At 36.8% G+C, this 21,239-nt stretch overlaps 1 protein-coding gene across 1 annotated transcript in view; it reads right to left on the bottom strand.

Moving 5' to 3' along the window:
• The window catches only part of LOC150096139 (mitogen-activated protein kinase kinase kinase 4-like), a 734,047-nt gene that overhangs the window by 573,118 nt on the left and 139,690 nt on the right, over nucleotides 1–21,239 (bottom strand). The window contains exon 6 of the mRNA XM_090409620.1: nucleotides 4,409–4,552. Within this exon, the coding sequence (XP_090265746.1) occupies nucleotides 4,409–4,552 (144 nt within the window). The remainder of the gene's footprint in view (nucleotides 1–4,408; nucleotides 4,553–21,239) is intronic.

Raw genomic sequence — 21,239 nt, 5'->3', positions numbered from 1 at the left:
GCATACAGGGTATCGTTATGTATGCCTTAGAGAAATTAAACTTATGTTACAGAGGAAAAGACTTTTTGCTTTCACGTTATATAAGTCACCAATAATTAACAGAAATTCTATAACTGTAAGTATTTTTAAAAATTAAAAATCAAATGTGAAACCTTTGCAAATGACAGACCATCTGAGGGAAAGAATAAGCATCGATGCAAATAGATTTGTTAGTCATATAAATAACCAAAGAGCCACCATAGCTCAGGTGATATAGACAAAGCCCTTTGGTTGGAAAGACTGGGTTCGATTCCCATTAGTCACGTGAGAAACCTTTATCTGAGAAACCTTTGGTCTCTTTCGACGAAAGGTGAGTAGGCCGGTCTCATACAGAGGTAGGGGGTTTTTTCACCTGTAAACTCGGGTTTGTCATCCCCCCAGAACAGGCAAACTGGCCCCATGAACACACATGGATTACAGTCATGAATAGCACCCTTAGGGAATGCAGCAGAGGAGTGACAAGCCCACAGATTTAATTCGTTGTAAGCTCCACATTAGGGATGGGGGGGGACTCAACCCAGACTAAGGGACGGGTGGGACCGTAACAGGTCACTAGACCTGTATGTAAAGGAGGATGAAGAAGAAGATAACTAACTTATAATTTACAGTTGTGGTATAATGGGTGGTGTAATAAATTGCTGTAGTGGGCAAAGAATTACAAGTCATCCTATAAACTCTAGCTATGCATGTGAGAATTTAAAGAGCTTTGTTTCAGGAGGAAGAAGTGGGGAGTGGTTTGTGTTGCAAAATAATAATAATAATAATAATAAATAACCGATACAGTTTTAGACACATTCTTGACAAAGTTAATGAGATCAGTAAGAACAAAAGACTTCAGCTCAATCCTAGAAAGAAAAAGATTATGGTTCTCAAAGGAAATGCACACAAGTAAGCTCTGAGAAACAAGTGCAACTTAATGGACAAAGAATTGAGGAAGTCAGCAAGTTCAAGTACTTGGGATCCATTATTAATGTGAAGAATTGCTGTTCAGAAGACGATCGGGGATGACTAAACCAACAATAAGAGATTTGTCTAAAATCTGGAAGGATAGATCTATCTCCATGGGAACAACGCTGAGGATTTTGGATGCAACTGTTTTTCCCTACAGGAATTTATGGATGTGAGACTTGGAACCTAAATAAGTCAGATAAGAAAAGGATAGCTGCTTTTGAGATGTGGTGTTACAGAAGGCTGTTGAGGTGGACAAATAGATGGGTGCTAGAAAGGATCAATAGAACTTTAAGGCTCCTTAAGGATACTGACAGAAGAAAGTTGAAATACTTTGGACACACTGAAAGGATGGAAGGAGGTCTTCTGAAAACAGTAATAGAAGGTCAGGTTCTGTTAATGAGATGGACAGATGCATGAAGTGACTGATCATAAGAGAGTTGAAGCCTCCAGAAAGACATACAACAGGACCACATGGCAAGAATTGGTGGCACATCACTGAGCATCTGAGTGACTATATGGCATCTCTTGATGTCAAATGAAATGGATAGATGGAATGTATAAAAATGTACTTGCTTGCCTGAAGCAGAAGGGACATGTTACAAAGTTGAGTGAACCACTACCAGATGCACAACACGTGAGAAACATAGCCCAGAGTGAACATTTAAAAAACACCTGAGTGTATTTTATTGTTCAAAATATTTTTTGTTTGCAAAATTTAAATCAGAATTTTAAAAATTTAATTCAGTATGCTTCAGCCAAATAATAAACTGAATCTTCGGGCACATCATGCTCCAGTGCATCTCTAATTTTTATGATAATTACAGCTGCTTTTTGAAGATAACTGAGGTTCTGACATAATATACAACATGCAAACAGTAAATTATTTATTGATGACTTCAAAATCAAATATTTTAAAAAGAATAATGTGATCCACCTTCAGAGGGAAAAAAGGCTAAAAGTTACTTTAGACAAAGTAAGAATGCATAAGAGCTAACTAATTAGCTATTCAAGATTAAATAACTAACAGTTAATTATTGAATGAATAAATAACTATTCACAGTTAAATAAATAACTAAGTATTCAAGGTTATACAAACTATTCAAGGCAGGCTGTGTGCTAGATGTACAGCAGAAGGAAATCAGACAAAATAAAGCTTATCATATGAAAAGTAATAATAATAATAAATTAAAACAGCTAATTCCAGCCACTTGGATAGGAATCCTCAACAGTTCTGACTGGATAACCCATCATTCAAGTTAGGAAGATGTGATACAGTCTCTTATTTCTTCTTTAACAAGCATTCAAGTCTAAAATGGCTTCCTCTGGATGATCTACACGGGTTTACAAAGGATCCTATGCTCAGGGCAATTATTATTACACTCTGTAATGAGTTGGCAGACTCATTGTGGGAGGTCATTCAACTGACTGCATACCTATCATACTGAATCTTAAAATCCTTAACTTTCCTGGCATAATTAATATATTTCAGTATTCTCCATGTAAAAATCTACTCCTTACACCCATCTTCACAACAATCTTACCAAACTTCCAGGGATAGCCCCTGGTTCTTCCCCTCTTGCCTTCCACTCTTTTTGTAATCCTCTCTGGATTAATCCAATAAAATCCCCTCACTAACTTAAATGTCACAATCATGTCACCTTTTTTCCTCTTATTCAAGAAAACTCTGCAAATCCACATTTCTTCGATCTCTCTCCATAGACAACATTCCATAGTCCTGATATTGTCTTAGTCACTCTTCTTTGGATCCTCTTCAGTGTTTCCACATCACATTGAAAACCAGGTGACCAATGCTTTATACAGAGGCACAATGACCTCCTTATCTGTACACATTACATTACTTCTGCTGTATTCATAGCAAACACTACGATGTGCAATCTTTGCAACACTTGCAATATGTCCTCTAAACTTCTGTTTACTGTCAACCATCACTCCCAAATCTTGAATCTCACCCACTTGCACTTATTAATATTAAAATTACAACCCCACTCCTCTGTCCAAGTCAAAAGTCTATTCAAATCTTTCTGAAGGGAATTAGCATCACCAGTGTTACTTGTAATTCATCCCAACTTTGCATCATCAGGAAACAAATATAACAAAAAAATCATTTATAAACAAACAAACAGATCATTTATGAACTTAAACAGAAGGCACCCAAGAATAGAACCCTGGCACACCACTGGTTACTCTCCTTTTTTGAGTCACTACTTCATCATATCCAACTTACTGGTATCGTTCAGAAAGCCTATCTCCGATCCATCTAACCGACATACTATCAATTCTCATCCTCTGTAACTTTTACCAACTTATCATGTGGTAATCTATCAAACACTTTTACATAAGGTCCAAGAATATCACTGTATATGATTCTCCCTTGTCACCTAATCATGAAATGCCCGTAAATTATTAAAACAAGACCTACCCTTCACAAATCCATGCTGATCATCACAAAGAATACTGCCACCAACCCAATCTTGCATTCTATTCCTAACTAAATCTCTTCAACAACTTGACTACGACAGCAGTTATACAGATTGGTTTATAATTGGAAACTTCTGTCTTAGAACCATGCTTGTGGAGAAAACAAAAAAACATTATTTTGTTTTCTTTTCACTCCTTAGGATCTCTACCCACTGCAAGATCTTAATTAAATAACCAGGTCAAGGACATTGCAAACTGTTGTGCATATTCCTTAAGAATACATGGTGATATGTCATGCATTCCCACAGCCTTATTAATATTGAACCTAATCAACACCTGAATGAATGAATGAATCTATAATGCTGTGGGAATGCATGACATATCACCATGTGTCATGCATTCCCACAGCATTTACAAAATGCATTTATAACAATGTTGTGTTGCAAGTCGTCATTACTTGTGTTATAACATTGCATGTCCTACAGTTAGAGGCACTTTCTTGAATAAGAACACTGAACACAAAAGTTAAACATATTTTAAACATTTTCGCTGAGTGATGTCACATAAATAAAGGATTGGCCAGTAAGCTGTTGCAAAATAAAATAGCAAAGAAGTATGGAATATCAAGATCACACTGTCGTGAATGCTGTTACTTATACTGTAGTTATTCTAGAGCGTTTGTGTGTTATTCAAGAAATGAAAATATATGAAAAATTTATTTACTTATGCTACAAATTTATTATCAGTATACAAACAAATCACTATGTAGATGAATATGAAAGATATCCATACTGCCAATACATGCATGTTTAGTATCATGACAACTTTCTACCTGTGATTCCTAAGGTCTGTTCCAATAAGATAATTGTATAATTTACTATGAAAAAAAAATCCTATGCAGTTAAAGGTTATGGTCTGTAGTATACCTACTGCAAATACTTTTCTACTTCAATTACAAAGAGGAACTTTATATAAACACCTGCAACATTTTTTTCAAATCTTCATCAAAAGAATCTAAGTGAGCTTCTACATCATCATCACAAAGGACTGTTTGAGCTAAATTAATGTAACGCTGACGAGTCTGGGTGGCTGCTTGAAGAACTTCCTTGCATTCTTTAATGAGCTAGGAGAAAAATGAAACAAAAATGAGTGCATATTTCTTATAGATCTTTACTAGCCAACTAACATATAATGCTTTAAATAAAATAAACAAACTAACTGACTTTTGGCTGTGCTATATAGATGGTATATCAGCTATTTGGTCACATGTCCAAGCATATTAGATAAATTTTTAGTGAAATTAAATACCCAAGATCCCAAAATTCACTTCACAATGGAAAATAAGGAATCAAATAATTGTCTGTCCTTGCTAAATACACTAGCTAGCCCCCCCCACACACACACCTTTTAAATGGCTCATTATCTCTTTCTATTTATAGAAAGCCTGGACATACTGAAGATCACATAAACAATCACACCATCATTCAGACTAACAGTATAGTATCCTAAAAATGCCAACAAATAGATAGAGAGAGAGAGAGAGAGCTATTTGTTCTAATGATACTGCTCTTATGACTAAACTCACCTGCCCTTGCCACATTTTTAATCAATGGCTATAATCCTAAAAAAAATAGATAAAATACTAAATATTTATTATTATTCCTATTAACATCAGTCTTCCATGGAGTCAAAAGACTCATCACAGGAGGTCCACACTCTCATGAAAAAAGATCATCAAACTGTGTCTTAAACCCATTCCAGTTTCTGCACTCACCAAACTTTCAGGCAATGCATTCCACTCATCAACCACTTTCCATGCAAAGAACCTGCTCCTCACTCCCTTACTAACATTTTCCTTATACAGCTTCCAGAAATGGCCTCTTATGCTCTCCATATCTCCAATCATTCTATAAAAAATCTCCTCAACATATTAATCTGGTTATAATCACTCACCAACATATACATCTCAATCATATTCTTTTTTTCTTCTATTCACAAGACTCTGCAAGTTGCATTCCCTCAATCTGTCTTCATATTCTACATTCTATAGACTTGAAACTGACTTAGTGAAACTTCTCAGACCTCAAACCTCCTCCTTCCCTAATATACAAGATCACAACACAACTGTTGCAATATATCTCATATAGTCAGGGCACATCTGAAAAAGCACACCATCTTTAAATCATATTTCAAACTAGCAGCCCTCATCTATTAACCTAAACTTTCTCCTTTATAACATCCAGGAATATAAAGTTCCTGTACTTGAGACCTGGCTTACTATGGACAGACAGGAAGATCTGTTGACATCTGCCACAGAGAACACAAAAAATACATTCAGCACATCATTTGGGTAAGTCAGGCCTGGCAGAACATGCCCCCCCCACCTTTTCACACAGGATTAGAAAGGGGAAAAAACCTCAAAGTGTTACAGGTAAGTCATTACAAGTCAGAGAGAGACTGTTTTTGAAATCAACAGCAGCTTTAAACACATTCTCCAAAACTGAACAAGGCTGTATCATTTACCAAAATTCGTAGGAGATAATCAATTTTAAGATCAAATTAATACTTGCAAACCTCCCTTAGATGATAGGCATAAAACCAGTTAAATATCAGAAACTAAGTAAATAAATATATTATTAATTTTCTTATTATTATCTTGAGTTGATGCTTAAGACTATTAAAAACTTGAAACGCTCAAGGGCTCACTCTAGTGAAGACAGGCATGGTAAAACTGAGATACCTGATGCAGAAGCATGCCTTACTTCATGTAATATGCATCTTTATATTATTTGTAGACTGGTCCCTATTCTTTCTTTTCTTCTTGTTCCATAACTCAATACTATTAGAAAATTTTGAGGGCTAGGGGTAAATCTTTTCCTTTTTTTTTTTTTTCAGTGTTTGCCATCTATTTGACTTACCCAGTAGGCTGAAGATGTGACAGGCTCAGCAAGCCAGTAGTGGATTTATTGAAGCTAAAAAGAAACAAAAGAATCAGAGTTGGATGGATATAAAGGGTAAACAATCTGGACTGAAAAGCAAACCAAGAATAGGAAAACTGAACATATTGACATTTAGAAGTAAGAGAGGAGGAGTTAGTGGTGTTATGTTGGAGAGAAAATTAGATGTTCTGGATTTGAGTGAGACAAAACAGGAAAAAAAAATTTAAGAAATGAGTTTGCCATGAAAAGGAACAATTAAAAAAGGATGTTAGTTTTATCATAGTAAGAAAGTAAATGAGAGACTCATAGTGTGAGATGGAATTAGTAATAGAATAATGAGGTTGGTATTACTATTATTATCCCAAGACCATAAAGGAATCAAAGACTCCAAGTGACTTATGGTTCCATGAACATTGAACTCCGAGAGGTATCTGAACATTCTGAACAATGCAATGCTTCTTACTTTGAAGCATTTCTATGGAACTGACTATTGTCTCTTTCAGCAAGAGAATGCACCATCCTACGTGGTTTGTGGACATGAATATCACTACACTTGATTGGCCTGCACTCAACCCTGTTGAACAACTCTGGGATGAAGTGGAGCATCTGATGAGGTCAAGGGACAGCCATCTCACAACAGTCCAGGATCTTTTATTACATGCCTACAGGAAGAATGATCCAAAATTCCCATTAATCAATATTGTATGCATGTGGCAAGTATGCCCTGTAGGATTTCTGCAGTCATTGCAGCAAAAGGAGGTCCTACATCTTATTAAGGTGGGTGCCATGGCTGTTTATTCCTCACACTATGGTGTCTGTTGACTTCTTTCTAAGCAGTATACATAGTTTTCTCAGATTTTCAATGGATAATTTACAGTGTTTCACTTTTCCCCCTCCTCTTTGCATGCATGGTGAGTTAGAGAGAGATTTGCTGTACTGTGATATAAACCATATGTACTTACATAGGAAAAAACAGCATTTTGTGTGTTCTAGTTAAGTACTGAAGAGAAAGAAGGCAATATATGGAGACAATATAAGATTAGTGATAATACTCAAATTCATGAGGAGTACAAAGAACAGGCAGGGTGACTCAGCTGGTAGCAAAAGAGCAGCATGAGCAGTAGCTAGCTAATGAAGTAAAAAAAAAAAAAACCTAGGGAGTTCTTTCTCTAGCCAGCAAAAAAAAAAAAAAAAAAAGATTATGGTAGGATGACATTAATTGGACAAAATGGTATAAGGACATCTGCTCTGGAGGATATAGTTGAGATGTTCAATGAGCAGCTCATAAAGATCTTTCATTCTTTGATAATGAGAAGTTCTTGCAACAAGAACAGCAAGAACTTGTTTTCTCGAACTTTTCACTATCAAAACATTAATGGAATTTAATGGTTACAACCCTAATCAAATCCAGCAGATAATTGACTTCAATGTTCCAACACCTCGGGATTCTTCAACAGACCGCAGGGTTCCAATCCCTTATATTTCTGGCATCTCGGAACCGACTGGTAGAATTTTGAAGAAGTATCATCTCATTCCCACATATTTTCCAATCAACAAAATTTCTCATCTGTTGCCATCTACAAAAAACAAACTGGCACCTCTATCATTAGCTGGCATTTACCAGATACTGTGTGAATGTAGTAATCTAATCTATAATCTACTTTGGACAAACAGGCTGTTCTGTGGAAAAACGAATTAATGAACATCAATATTATATCAAATACATGAAACCTCAAAAGTCTGGTCTGGCACAACATAGTATTGACACTAAACACAATATCCAATGAGATAAAGCTTGTCTTCTCCATAGATGCAGATTTAAACATGAACGCCTTTACAACGAAAGTTGTGAAGCCTTTTTACATCAGCCAAATCTGAATTAGAAAGATTGTCTCTTTCTCCCAAAAGGTTGGGAGATTCTTACTTATGTAACCATCAAAAATCGTTTTTTTATAATATTTTAATATTATTTATTAATATTAATTTCTAGCATGTGGCAAGTTTTTAATTGGTAAACCACAGACTGGCTATATCTACTTTGTGTTCCATTTCCTTTGAGTTGCTTGTTTCTACACACTGATGATACTGTTATTTTCAGTACAAAATATCTGTACTTTCAATTTCATTAAAGTTAATTACTGTGGTTATCGTGTAATTTATTATTTATAGCTCATCATCCTGTGCCTTAAATACATTCAAATTCCTTGCAGAGACCGCACTCTCAGGCAATGCATTCCAATCATTCATAACTCTCCATGCAAACCTGCTTCTCACTCTTTTGTTCACATCCTCATTATACAGCTTCCAGGAATGATCTATTGTCCCTCCCCCACTCCCACCATCTCCTTCCAATTTTATGAAAAACCACTTAAATATTAATCCTATAACAACCCCTTACCAAAATCATACACCCCCCTCATACAACTCTGCTCTACTCATTATAGTTCTTCCCAACTCTGCATCATCTCAATACAACTGAATATCTCCAATGAAATCTTCCACAATATCATTTACAAGTTAAACTGTAATGGGTTTAAAAAAAAAACCTAAGGCACACCACAACACAACTTGCTGATACCTATCAGATAGCCAATCTCTCTAGAGCCAATCTACTCTAGTTTGACTATCAACTTATCATGTAGTAATCTATCAAAAGCCTTTGCAAAATCTAAGTATACTACTGCATATCCATTTCCTTCTTTCAATGAAGCTGTAATATTATTGTGATAAGTAACCAGATTACTAAAACATGACCTACCTTTGGAATTCATCAAAGATAATACCACTCTTGTCAACTCAATTCTGGATCCTGGTTCTCACCTCTCCAACACATTAACCACAACCCAAGTCTATAATCTGAAGTTTGAGTTCTGTCACCTCCCTTATGAAGTGGTACAATCTTACCTTCCTTCCACTCCTCTGGATCTTGACCCAATGTAAGACTCATATTAATCAAATATGTCAAGGGAGATGTCAACTCTCTGGTACATGGTGTTATGTCGTCAAGTCCCACAGTCTTATTAATATCAAGTTTGCTCAATTCACAATATATCACTTTTTCACTCCTAGACTCCTCCTCTTCCTCATTCATTGCTCTAAAACACTCCATAATGTCACGTTAACAAGGATGAAAGATCTTTATGAGCTGCTCATTGAATATCTCAACTATATCCTCCAGAGCAGATGTCCTTATACCATTTTCTCCCATCAATGTCATCCTACCATAACCTTTTTTTTTTTGCTGGCTATTGAAAGAACTCCCTAGGTTTTTTTTTTTTTTTGCTTCATTAGCTAACTACTGAAGTGGCACAATCTTACCTTCCTTCCACTCCTCTGGATCTTGACCCAATGTAAGACTCATATTAATCAAATACGTCAAGGGAGATGTCAACTCTCTGGTACATGGTGTTATGTCATCAAGTCCCACAGTCTTATTAATATCAAGTTTGCTCAATTCTCAAGCTCATGCTGCTCTTTTGCTATCAGCTGAGTCATCTTGCCTGTTCTTTGTACTCCTCATGAATTTGAGTATTATCACTAATCTTATATTGTCTCCATACACTGCCTTCTTTCTCTTCAGTACTTAACTAGAACACACAAAATGCTGTTTTTTCCTATGTAAGTACATATGGTTTATATCACAGTACAGCAAATCTCTCTCTAACTCACCATGCATGCAAAGAGGAGGGGGAAAAGTGAAACACTGTAAATTATCCATTGAAAATCTGAGAAAACTATGTATACTGCTTAGAAAGAAGTCAACAGACACCATAGTGTGAGGAATAAACAGCCATGGCACCCACCTTAATAAGATGTAGGACCTCCTTTTGCTGCAATGACTGCAGCAATCCTACAGGGCATACTTGCCACATGCATACAATATTGATTAATGGGAATTTTGGATCATTCTTCCTGTAGGCATGTAATAAAAGATCCTGGACTGTTGTGAGATGGCTGTCCATTGACCTCATCAGGTGCTCCACTTTATCCCAGCTATGTTCAATAGGGCTGAGATCAGAGCTCTGTGCAGGCCAGTCAATTGTAGTAATATGCATGTCCACAAACCACGCAATTACAGCGTCAGTCTTAGGATGGTGCATTCTCTTGCTGAAGGAGATAATGGTCAGTTCCATAGAAATGCCACAAAGTAAGAAGCATTGCATTGTCCAGAATGTTTAGATACCTCTCAGAGTTCAATGTTCATGGAACCATAAACCACTCAGAGTTCAATGCTGGTTGCACCACAAACAGAGGTTGAAGGCGAAACCTGGAAAACAGGACCAAACTATCACACCGCCAGCTCTGATTTTTATATTTGCAGTTAAGCACTCTGGTAAGAGATGTTCACTGGGCTTTCACCACACTGACACACATTCATTTGCTTGGTAGAGGGTGTAGTGTGATTCATCACTTCATAACAGCTTTCCACGCTTCCACCGTACGCATTCTTTGCACCACTGAAGATGATACATGCTGTTTGGGGTAATGCGGACTTGCATATTGCAGCCCTACCATGGAAGCCCATGTTGTGAGCCTCGGTTTTGAATGTTTGTGTGGAGATTCATGTTCCAGTTGATGCCTGGAACGCTGCATTCAACACATCAACTGATGAATGGTAGATTTTCACATTATCCTTCATAGCAGCCTGTGGTCATATTTAGTGAGTGTGGTGGGTCGTCTACTGTAGATAGCACTTGCAGTTGACTCACTGCACTTCCATCTCAGTATGGTATCACTGACTTGAACTGCGATGGCTCAATTTATCAATAACTTGCTGAACAGATAGGCCTTTTTGTTTTCTAGCATTTTATTAACAAAATGGGTAGATATGAATAAACTCAATATATAAAGGAAAAAAAATACAATAAAACTATATAGAATAATGACTTTTACTCACCCACACATACATTGAAAATCTTAAAACCTTGGCTTAAGTATTTTCTGAAATTAAGTACAAAACATCTGCACAGACAAAAGTTAACATATTTCAGTCAGTGAATCAAATGGAAACAAATAAATCAGTGTGGGAAAGCTTGGCTAATCTTCTAATCTAATCTTCATGATTTTCAAATCAATCCTTGAGCAATTTGAATTAATGGGAGAGTCTAAAGGAAACAGTGGCAGCTAAACTTCTTGGCAAAAAAAAAAAAAAAAAAAAAAATGACAGCTCCTATGTTGTATCTTCAGCTAAGGTTTACTTTCTTTTTTTATGTTGTGCCCATACACAAGAGGTTGGTTGATCAACCTATAGTACATTAGTACCATGTAAGGGTAGTGGTTGGGAGAGGAGGAACTCGTTTACATTCGATTTAAATGACTGTAAATTGTATTCTTTGGGAAACACAGCAGGAGAGAGACTGCAGACCCCATTGTAGGATGGCTTGCAGACTGGAATTGAGGGTGGTGGTTGATGTTCTATAAGTTAAGGTAAGTTGTGTAGGGCAAGGTTTATCAAATGAAAGCGAGGAGTGTAATGTGTTGTCATCTGCAAAACTGTGTATTGGGTTGGAGGTCAACTGAAGTAGATCGTTAACCCAGTGTTAGAAAGGTGGGGTGTCACAGACCCCAAAGATTTTGAATAGACTATAACTTTTAAAGAATGCGTGGCAGTGAGTCATGCCTCAGTATAGCTTCCCCTGACGTAACCCACTACTCGATGCCATGGATGACAGGCTGTTGCATGCAAGCAAGTTTAGTGTGCAGAGGTATAAAGTGTGCTGGAGTCCACCAGATCCCACCTTACCAATGTGTGACTATATTTACTTCCAAAATGCAAGTTGTTTTCATGTATATTCTACTAAAATATTAGTGTTACTGTTGTGTCTTCTATATTTTTACATACCAAATATAAACCAGGCCGGCCTGGCTGGCCGAATCCTTAGAGTATCCGCTCTCCAGCCAAAAGGCTGTGGGTTCGAATCCCACCATGGGCATGGATGTTCGAGATTGTCACCAAAAAATACTAGTGGTGGTAGTGGGCGGTAGTGGTGTTGATAATGGTGGTAGATGCGGTTCGTTGTATCTGGTGGATTAAGTGGTATGAGAGGAGGTGCCCTCACTCGATGAGCCTTTATAGAGGTGAATGGAATGAAATACCTGGTTGGATGTTGTTATAGACCAGGTAATGTGGATGGTAGTGACTATGAAATGTATAATCAATTAGCCAAGCAAATAAGAAAAAAGTGATCATTATGGGTGATTTTAATAATGGCAATATAGACTAAATGATGAGATAGCAACTGGAAGTAAAGAAAATTAGTTTCTTGAGTTTTTGAACGATAACTACCTCAGATAGTATGTAACAGAGGGCACACGAGGATTGAGGGTCTTGGATTTGGTCATCTCATCAGAGGATGCAATTATAAATGAAGTGTCAAATCACCCACCAATTGGCAAGAGTGGCCATGAGGTGATTACCTGGGTGGTAGCCAGCAGTGTGAGGACTTCTGTGAGGAAAGGGTACATTGGAACTACAAGGCCGGTGATTATGAGTAGCTCAGGAGACAGCTTGCAGGTGTAGCATGGAATGAGGAGTTAACTGTAAAGGAGATCAATGAAACTTGAGGATATTCAGGAACTATCTAGCAGAAGCAATGTCATAATGTATTGCAAGGGTGAAAAGGTTAAATAAGGTAGGTGTGAAAGGAATGAACAACGAGATTAAGCATGTGATACAGAGAAAAAAGGGCATTATGGAGGCAGCATAAGAGAAGTGGAAATAATCAATTCCATTAGGACTATAATGACCAGGCAAGGTGGGTGTCTTGGTTGGTGAGGGTAGCTAAAGAGGTATGAACAGCAGTTAGCTAATGGAGCCAAAAAGAAAAGAATCTTAAGGAGTTCTTTCGATATGTAGCCAGCAAAAGAAAGAATGATTATGGAAGGATGACACTGATTGGAGAAAATGGTATAAAGACAGATGTTGCAGAAGGTATGGTGGAGATACATAATCAGCAGTTCATAAAGGTCTTTCAATCTTGTGTTAATGGAGAGATTGAGAGCAGTTGATGATGGGGAAGAGAGAGACTGACTGTAAGTGAGCACGAGGAGTTGAGCAAACTAGATGTAAATAAGGCTGTGGGACTTGATAATATATCTCCACATATTCTGAAGGAATGTGCCAGGGAGTTGATGTTGGCCTTGACATATTTTTTTAATACAAGTCTTACACTAGGTCAAGTTCCTAAAGAGTGGAAGAAGGACAAGATTGTTCACTTCATAAAGAAGGTGACAGAACTCAAGCATTAAACTATACTATATGCCTATCTGTGTGTCAGGTGTTGCAGTTAAGTTGTTGGAGAAGCTTGTGAGAACTAGAATCCATTGAGTTGACAACAATGGTATTATCTTTGATGGACAGCATGGATTTGCTAAATGGAGGTCATGTTTTAGTAATTTACTTACTTATTACAATAAGGTGACTGCTTCCATGGACAGAGGAGATGGATACACAGTAATATACTTAGATTTTGCAAAGGCTTTTGATAGATTACCGCATGATAAGTTGATAGTCAAACTAGAGCAGATGGGGCTGGATATTAGATTGGAGCAGTGGCGAATTCTTCATGCTTGCTGCGCAAGCTCATTAATTGAGAAAGATGTACTATTTATTTGTTAATAAATGCATGCATTTATAAGCATTCCATTTAGGCTTTTATTTTTGTAGACAGAAGGCATCTTATGCTTGCACAGCAATAATTGAGCTTTGCATTGTGTATCAAAGCTAATGCTTGCTCATCTAGTCAAAGCTACCTTGGCTTGCTTGGTTGTAGAAGCCTACAGGTCCTCGCAGCAGCACTGTGATTTCATGTGCACGCATAGCCATTTCACGTTGTCTCACTCTGTTGCTTAAACCACAGGCCATACACAGTCAACGTAGCTCTAGCCGGTGAGCTTCAGCAGCCTTTAAAGTGTGCGTGTTGCTTGGGAAAATTAAGTTACAACCAACTTTTTATGGGGGATGTTATTAACCAGTTCATAAAGAAGACTTGTAGGGAATTTGTATTCAAGTAGCTAAATTGAAAAATAAAGAATATCATTTGTAAACTAAATGTTGTATTTGTATGAGTAAATGTACATAAATTTCTAAATATATAGTTTTAAATGGTCAGTACAGGTAACCCTTTGTATAATGCAGTACTTATACAACACAGTTTCAATAACCCAGTTTACATATTGTAGTAACCCTTGTTCAACGCAATACTTATACGATGCGGTTTTGACAAAAACATAGTCTAGAAATTGTAGTAACCCTTTATCTTTTTATATATTTTTCACCGCGCAACTTGAAAATCAAATTTTATCTTCATTAAATTTCTGTCTGTCCATATCACACAGGTAGTTATAAGTAGCGAATTTATATTAGGGGAAACATCCTTCAGCACGCATGTATGTCAATTGTATACCATATTAAGTGTTTATTGTTGAAAATTGTCTTTGTTTTCTGCCAGGAAAGCGCATTAAAAAATCATAAGTGTGTTATCTCAAGCTGAGCACTTTATTTTCTGGTGAGTTACATACATAATTAATATGTAATGCTTTTTTATGTAAAAAAATTATTTTTGTAGTAAGGCCACAAATTGTGATGAAAGGGAAAAAATGAATATTGAAAAGAAAATTCATCTCGAAGAAAAAAAATTAAAATCATGGATCGGTTGAAAAAAAGAAGAAAAACCAGTTGTTGTAAGGACTTTGAATTTAAATGAATCAACAATTCAAACAATCAAACACAATGAACATAAAATCTGAGAAAGTGTTTATTGCTGGATCAAGGGTAAGTGCAAAGCTCATTGATCGTGTATGCAATTTGTTAAGAGAAAAATGAAGAAATCTCTAATGAATTGGAAAGAAGATGCACTCAAAAGAAAATTCCTTTGGATAGAAAGCTTATTAAACAAAAAAACTCTCCAAGTTTATAAACATTTATAATGCAGACCAGGTGTTCAATACTGATGAATCCAGGTTATATTGGAAAAAAATGCCAAAACGCACCTATATTTCGAAATATTAAAGATCAGCTACTGGATTCAAAGTTTCCAAAGACAGAATTACTCTACTGTTTTATAGTAATGCATCAGGTGATTACATGACAAAACTGCGATCATGAAATCCTCGTGCTATGAAAGATTAAAATATGCACTTATTTTTATTTTGCCTAAAACATTTATGCATTACCTGCAATGAAACTTAATTACAATTTGTAATTTTTATAATTTTTATACTATGTATTTGTGTCATAGTTTATATGTTTTCTTAACTTACATGAATTACCTGAATTAAATAAAAATATATTTTTGTTGGATATGTCATTGTTGTTTATATAATTTTTTTTAAAAAAGAAAACGATTTCGGAACATAATCCTACTTTTTGTATGTGACCTGATTCTTGCATAATGCAATTTATATAACATGGCATTTCTATGGAACCTAACATCCACATTATACGAGGGTTACCTGTAATTCATTATTCTGATAATCAGATTTCAATCACACCTCTCACTCTCTGAATGATATCAAGAGCAAGCGTGAATTTCAAGACCAGCATTCGCCTCTGGATTGGAGATTGGACATCTGATAGGAATCAACAAGTTGTGTATGGGGGAGCAACATCCAGGAAAAGGAAAGTTACTAGTGGTGTGCTTCAGGGGTCTGTTTTAGGGCCATTGCCATTTAACTTGTATATTAATGATATTCATGAAGATTTGGATGGAGATATTCAGTTGTTTGCAGATGATGTAAAGTTGGGACGAACCATGAGGAGTAGAGAAGATGTTGTGGCCTTACAAGAAGACGGATAAATTCAGTGATTGGCCATGGGAATGGGGATGCGAGTTCAATGTTACAAAATGTAATGTTTTAAAATTTGGAAAACAAAAATGGGATGCATGATAAGAGATCTGGGGGGGTGATAGTCAATAAGGATCTGAAATTTAGGGGACAAATAGCCAAAATTGTGAAGACAACACAAAGGCTTCTGGGAATGATGCAGAGGACACTGACTTGTAGAAATAGGGAGATTCTTGTTCCATTGTATAAGGCTTTGATTAAGCTACACATGGACTATTGTGCCCAGATTTGGTCACCTGGTTTTCAGAAGGATGAAGAGATGTTGGAAAGGGTCCAGAGGCAACTGACTAAGGTAGTTTCTAACCTCTGGAATGTTGAGTATGAGGAAAGATTGAACAATACAACTTGCAGAATCTGGTAGACAGGAGGAAGAGGGGAGATATGAGGTTAATGGTTTATAGTTTATTTGGAACAAAAACTACAAAGGTCTTACTGTGCCACAATACTAAAGGTTACAATATTAGCATTTACAGAAAATTGTAAACAATATGTCTGTAAAAGAATCTAGTTCCACAAAGCAGCATTTATAGATAAACAGAACTGCTTCAGAGGGCACAGCAAGACACAAGGTCAGAAGTTATTACAGTGATGCAAAAATAGTTAACAATATAAGTTAATACACAAAATACGAAACACTAAGCCAAGGAATGCAGTATCTACATATATGTAAAATTATAATAGATGCTTCTATAGCAGTACAAAAACAGGCAAAAAGGGATTAATATATAATATGCAAGATGAAAATTAAATTTAACAATGTAGTATAAACAGAATTTAGCAATACATATAAACAGAATTACTAGAAAGTACACAAGTAGGTATGATGCCCTACAGCACTACATGATTATTCAAAAAATAAAGTAGTAAATGAGATGCATACAAAAAATTTATGTTAAGCAATGCAGTATCTACATATAAACAAAATTACTGCAGAGGTTTCAGCAGTACATAAATAGATAACAGTACAGGTTAACATATGTATATACAAAACAAGTCATGGAAAGCAGTATCCACATATAGCAAGATTATAACAAACATTATTATACTAATACTTAAAGAGTCAGAAAGAAATTATTATACAGCATATATGCATAAAATTTAAGTTTAGCATTATGAACAAAGAAAGTTAAATGTGAAATAATTTATGTCAAAAGAAAGTTCCAGACAAAGATATTTCAAGACAGATTATATTATTAACTTATGACCTAGGGCAATTACAATCACAAAGGTCAAATATGTATGGGGGTTTCCAGGCTTAATGCAATGATGGAAAAAGGAGGGGATGCAGACCAACGACATCTCCAAGGGATTAAAAACGTAGCAGAACCCAAGGTCAAAAGACAAAGATAAAAGGGGGTTACAACACAATGACAATGGGTTGCTGAGACACGACGAGTTATGCCGATGCAGTCACGAGAGGGTTACGGTAAGGAAGGTTATGCAGTTACGATGCAAGTTACAAGGGTTACGGCAATGGAGGTCAGAAGTTACAGAGTCGCAACGGAGTTTTGCTAATCATCTTTGGGTGGACCGCCACGCAGAAGGAAAGGCAGATTCGATGTGCATGGCAGAATAAGTTCGTCTTCATTCTGTTTTGGATCCAGGTTCAGGAAAGATGCCCCAATTCAAGGTCAGAGTCCTGCATTCCAGATGATAGATGCCAGAAGTGCGAGACAACTAATTTGAGTTGTGTTTGAAGAAGGTTATTACCAGAATTTCATGCTGCCAAGTTCCTGACGTCTGTAATAGTAAGAAGAGCTCTCACAAATCCCGGAAAAAAGTTCCCGTGTGCATAGCCAAGATCGGAAAGTATCAGAGGAAAGAGAATTCAAGAATCTATGAGAGGGGACTAGACTACTAATTCAAAGTAAGACCACAAAAACCAACCATATGGCTTCGCTACATTGATGATGTGTTCGCTATTTGGCCACATGGCTCTGATATACTCCTCTCCTTCTTAACACACTTAAACAACCAACACCCGAGAATCAAATTCACCCTGGAAAAAGAGGAAAACAACAGCCTCCCTTTCCTAGATGCACTAGTCACCTGCCAGCCTGATGGAACCTTGGTTTTCTCAGTTTATAGAAAACCCACCCATAAAGGCAGATACATTCACTAATAATGAAAATAATGAAACCAGTAAACCACAACCCTCCCCACCTTCACAACAAGGTTACTCGAAATCCATCACCATTCCCTACATCCGAGGCACCTCAGAAAAAATTACCAAAATCTTAAAAAAACGTAACTTGACCTCTTGTAACAGACCATATAGAAAATTGGCATCCCTTATCCGCTCCACTAAAGACCAACCACTTCCCCTAGACCTACCTGGTGTATACCAGGTCCCTTGCAGCTGTAAGCTGTCCTACTTTGGCCAAACAGGCAGGACAGTGAATATCAGAATTTCAGAACACAAGGACTACATCCGTTTTCACCAGTATGGCCACTCTGGTCTTGTGGACCATGCTCTGTATACATGCCACAGAATAAGGTGGAAGAAAGCCACAATAATACACTGTAGCAAGTTCAAATTTGAAAGACTTTTCATGGAATCAGCCTCAGCCCTAAGAAACATGCCAAATCTCAACAAATTTGGTTGCATGAGACTGCCTCAAATTTGGGAGACATACATCAGGAGACCTTCAGCCCAACAGCCAAGAATACCTACATAGCCCATTAGGGGGCACCATCAGAACTTTTAGGAGAAACAATAGCTTCCGTGCTTCATCCTCATTTACTGTGTGTGGTGCCTGCGTGCACGTCTTTATTTTGAGTTCCTTTGAAGATGGTAATGCGACATTGCCGAAATATTGGAAATATATATTAATATATTTCCGAAGTCCTTAAGTTAATTAATAATCAAGCTGTATGTAGTCTGTATATGGAACTGTCAAACAGTTCCTGTAAAATCAGCTACAGCCTCATTTCCTTTAATTCCGATGTGGCTAGGAATCCAGCAGAACTGAATATCATAATTGAGGATTTTCATTTTGTGAAACAGGTGTAGCACCTCATAAAGTATTGGATGTGGATTATACATAGGAGAGGAGATAGCCTGTAAAGAGCTCAATGAGTCTGTATAAATTATACACTTTTGGTAGCAGTTTTCTTTTATATGCACAAGTGCAAGCTGAATGGCATGTAACTCTGCTGTATAATTACTGCAGTCTGGTGGGATCTGATTTCGAGATAATAATGTCAGGAAACACAGCAGCACAGCCAACACAGGTATTCTTGAACCATCAATATAGATGGGTAAGAAATCAGCATATGCTACTCTGTGTGCATTAAACAATTGCAGGTAAATGGATGATGGGGTATAAGATTTCTGTAGCTGACAAAGTGAGAGGTTCCAGGATGGTGTGCGAACCTGCCATGGAGGAATGTTGTTATGATTAGTGTAGCTAATGTTGTCAACATTTATACTAGCAGCTTGCACAGTTTCTTTAACACGCATACCAATAGGATGTATAGCAGTTTGATATGTGTGTGTGATATTGAGCTTCCCAATGCAGAGAGAGAAGATACTATTCCATGTAGGGTGAGCTGGGAGAGATTTTATTTTTTGGGCATAATTAAGAGATAATTGTTTCTGTTGAAGTGATAGAGCCGATTCATTTGCTTCAATATAGAGACTTTGAGTGGGTGATGTGCGAAAGGCACCAGTAGTTATCTTGTATACTCTGATGATGGATGGAATCCAACCATCGTAGGTTACTCTCTCTCTTGCTGAACTATAGACTTGGGACCCATAATCCAGCTTTGAACATATAAGTGCACGATAAAGATGGAGTAATGAAGCTCAATCAGCACCCCACTCAGTAGAGGACAGAGTGTGAAGAAGATTCAAAGTTCTTTTGCACTTTTCTCTTAGTTGACGAATGTGTGCTAGAAATGTAAGTTTTCTGTCCAAGATGAGTCCCAAGAACTTGGTTTCTGTAGCTACTGGAATAACAGTATGTCCCATTCTTAGTTCAGGATCTGGGTGATGAGTGCATTTTCGACAGAAGTGTACACAGACACTTTTTTCTGTTGAAAACCTAAATCCATTATTAAGAGCCCACAGAGAGACATGATCAATTGCTAGCTGAAGTTGCCTTTCAATTATTCTCATGTTACGTGAGTGACAGTAAATTGAAGTCATTAACATATAGAGCATTGTTTACAGTGGGAGGAAGCTGTTCAATGATTGAGTTAATTTTAATAGCAAAGAGAGTCACACTTAAGACAGAGCCTTGGGGAACACCCTGTTCTTGATGATATGGACGAGATAGCATATTTCCCACTCTGACTTGGAAAGTTCGCCTGGACAGAAAGTTTTTAATAAATATAGGGAGGTGTCCTTTGAGATTTAGGTTATAGAGGTCTTTTAATATACCATATCTCCAGACTGTGTCATAAGCTTTTTCCATGTCAAAAAAAAACAAAAACTGAGACAAGATGTTCTTGCTTCAGAAATGCATCTCTAAGTTTCTAAACGAACCAAATGGTCTAAAGTTGATTGATGTCTACAGAAACCACATTGTGTACTGGAGAGAAGATTGTTGCTTTCTAAATACCAGAGAAGTCTGGAATTAACCTTTTTCTCTAGTATCTTACAAAGACAGCTGGTCAGAGCAATGGGTTGGTAATTATTTGCTTGTGTTGGATCTTTTCCTGGTTTTGGGGCAATGACAACTGATTCATGCCAAGAATTTGGAAACTCTTCCTCTGCAAGTATTCTATTGTATAATAACAGAAGAAGATCCATAGAGGATAATGGTAGATGTTTTATCATTTCATAATGGATGTCATCAGGTCCTATTGCACTAGGGTGAGATTGTAAGAGAGCTCTTTTTAGTTCTTCCTTAACAAATGGCTGAAAAATGTTGGTAGAAAAATTAAGCCTTTGTTTCTCTTGCTGCTCATTTTTTGTATTAAAAATTCTGGAGAATATGAAGCTGTTGCTGAGATTCTAGCAAACGTTTCTCCCAAAGTATCTGCAATAGCTTTGGGATCAGCAATAACACTTCCATTATG

The sequence above is a fragment of the Typopeltis vanoorti genome, chromosome 19 (genome assembly GCF_054136105.1).
Source record: "Typopeltis vanoorti isolate ZY-2024b chromosome 19, IOZ_Tvanoo_1.0, whole genome shotgun sequence".
Lineage (NCBI taxonomy): Eukaryota > Metazoa > Arthropoda > Arachnida > Uropygi > Thelyphonidae > Typopeltis > Typopeltis vanoorti.
Note: the sequence above shows the minus strand (reverse complement) of the source record. Positions and strands in the feature narration are given on the sequence as shown.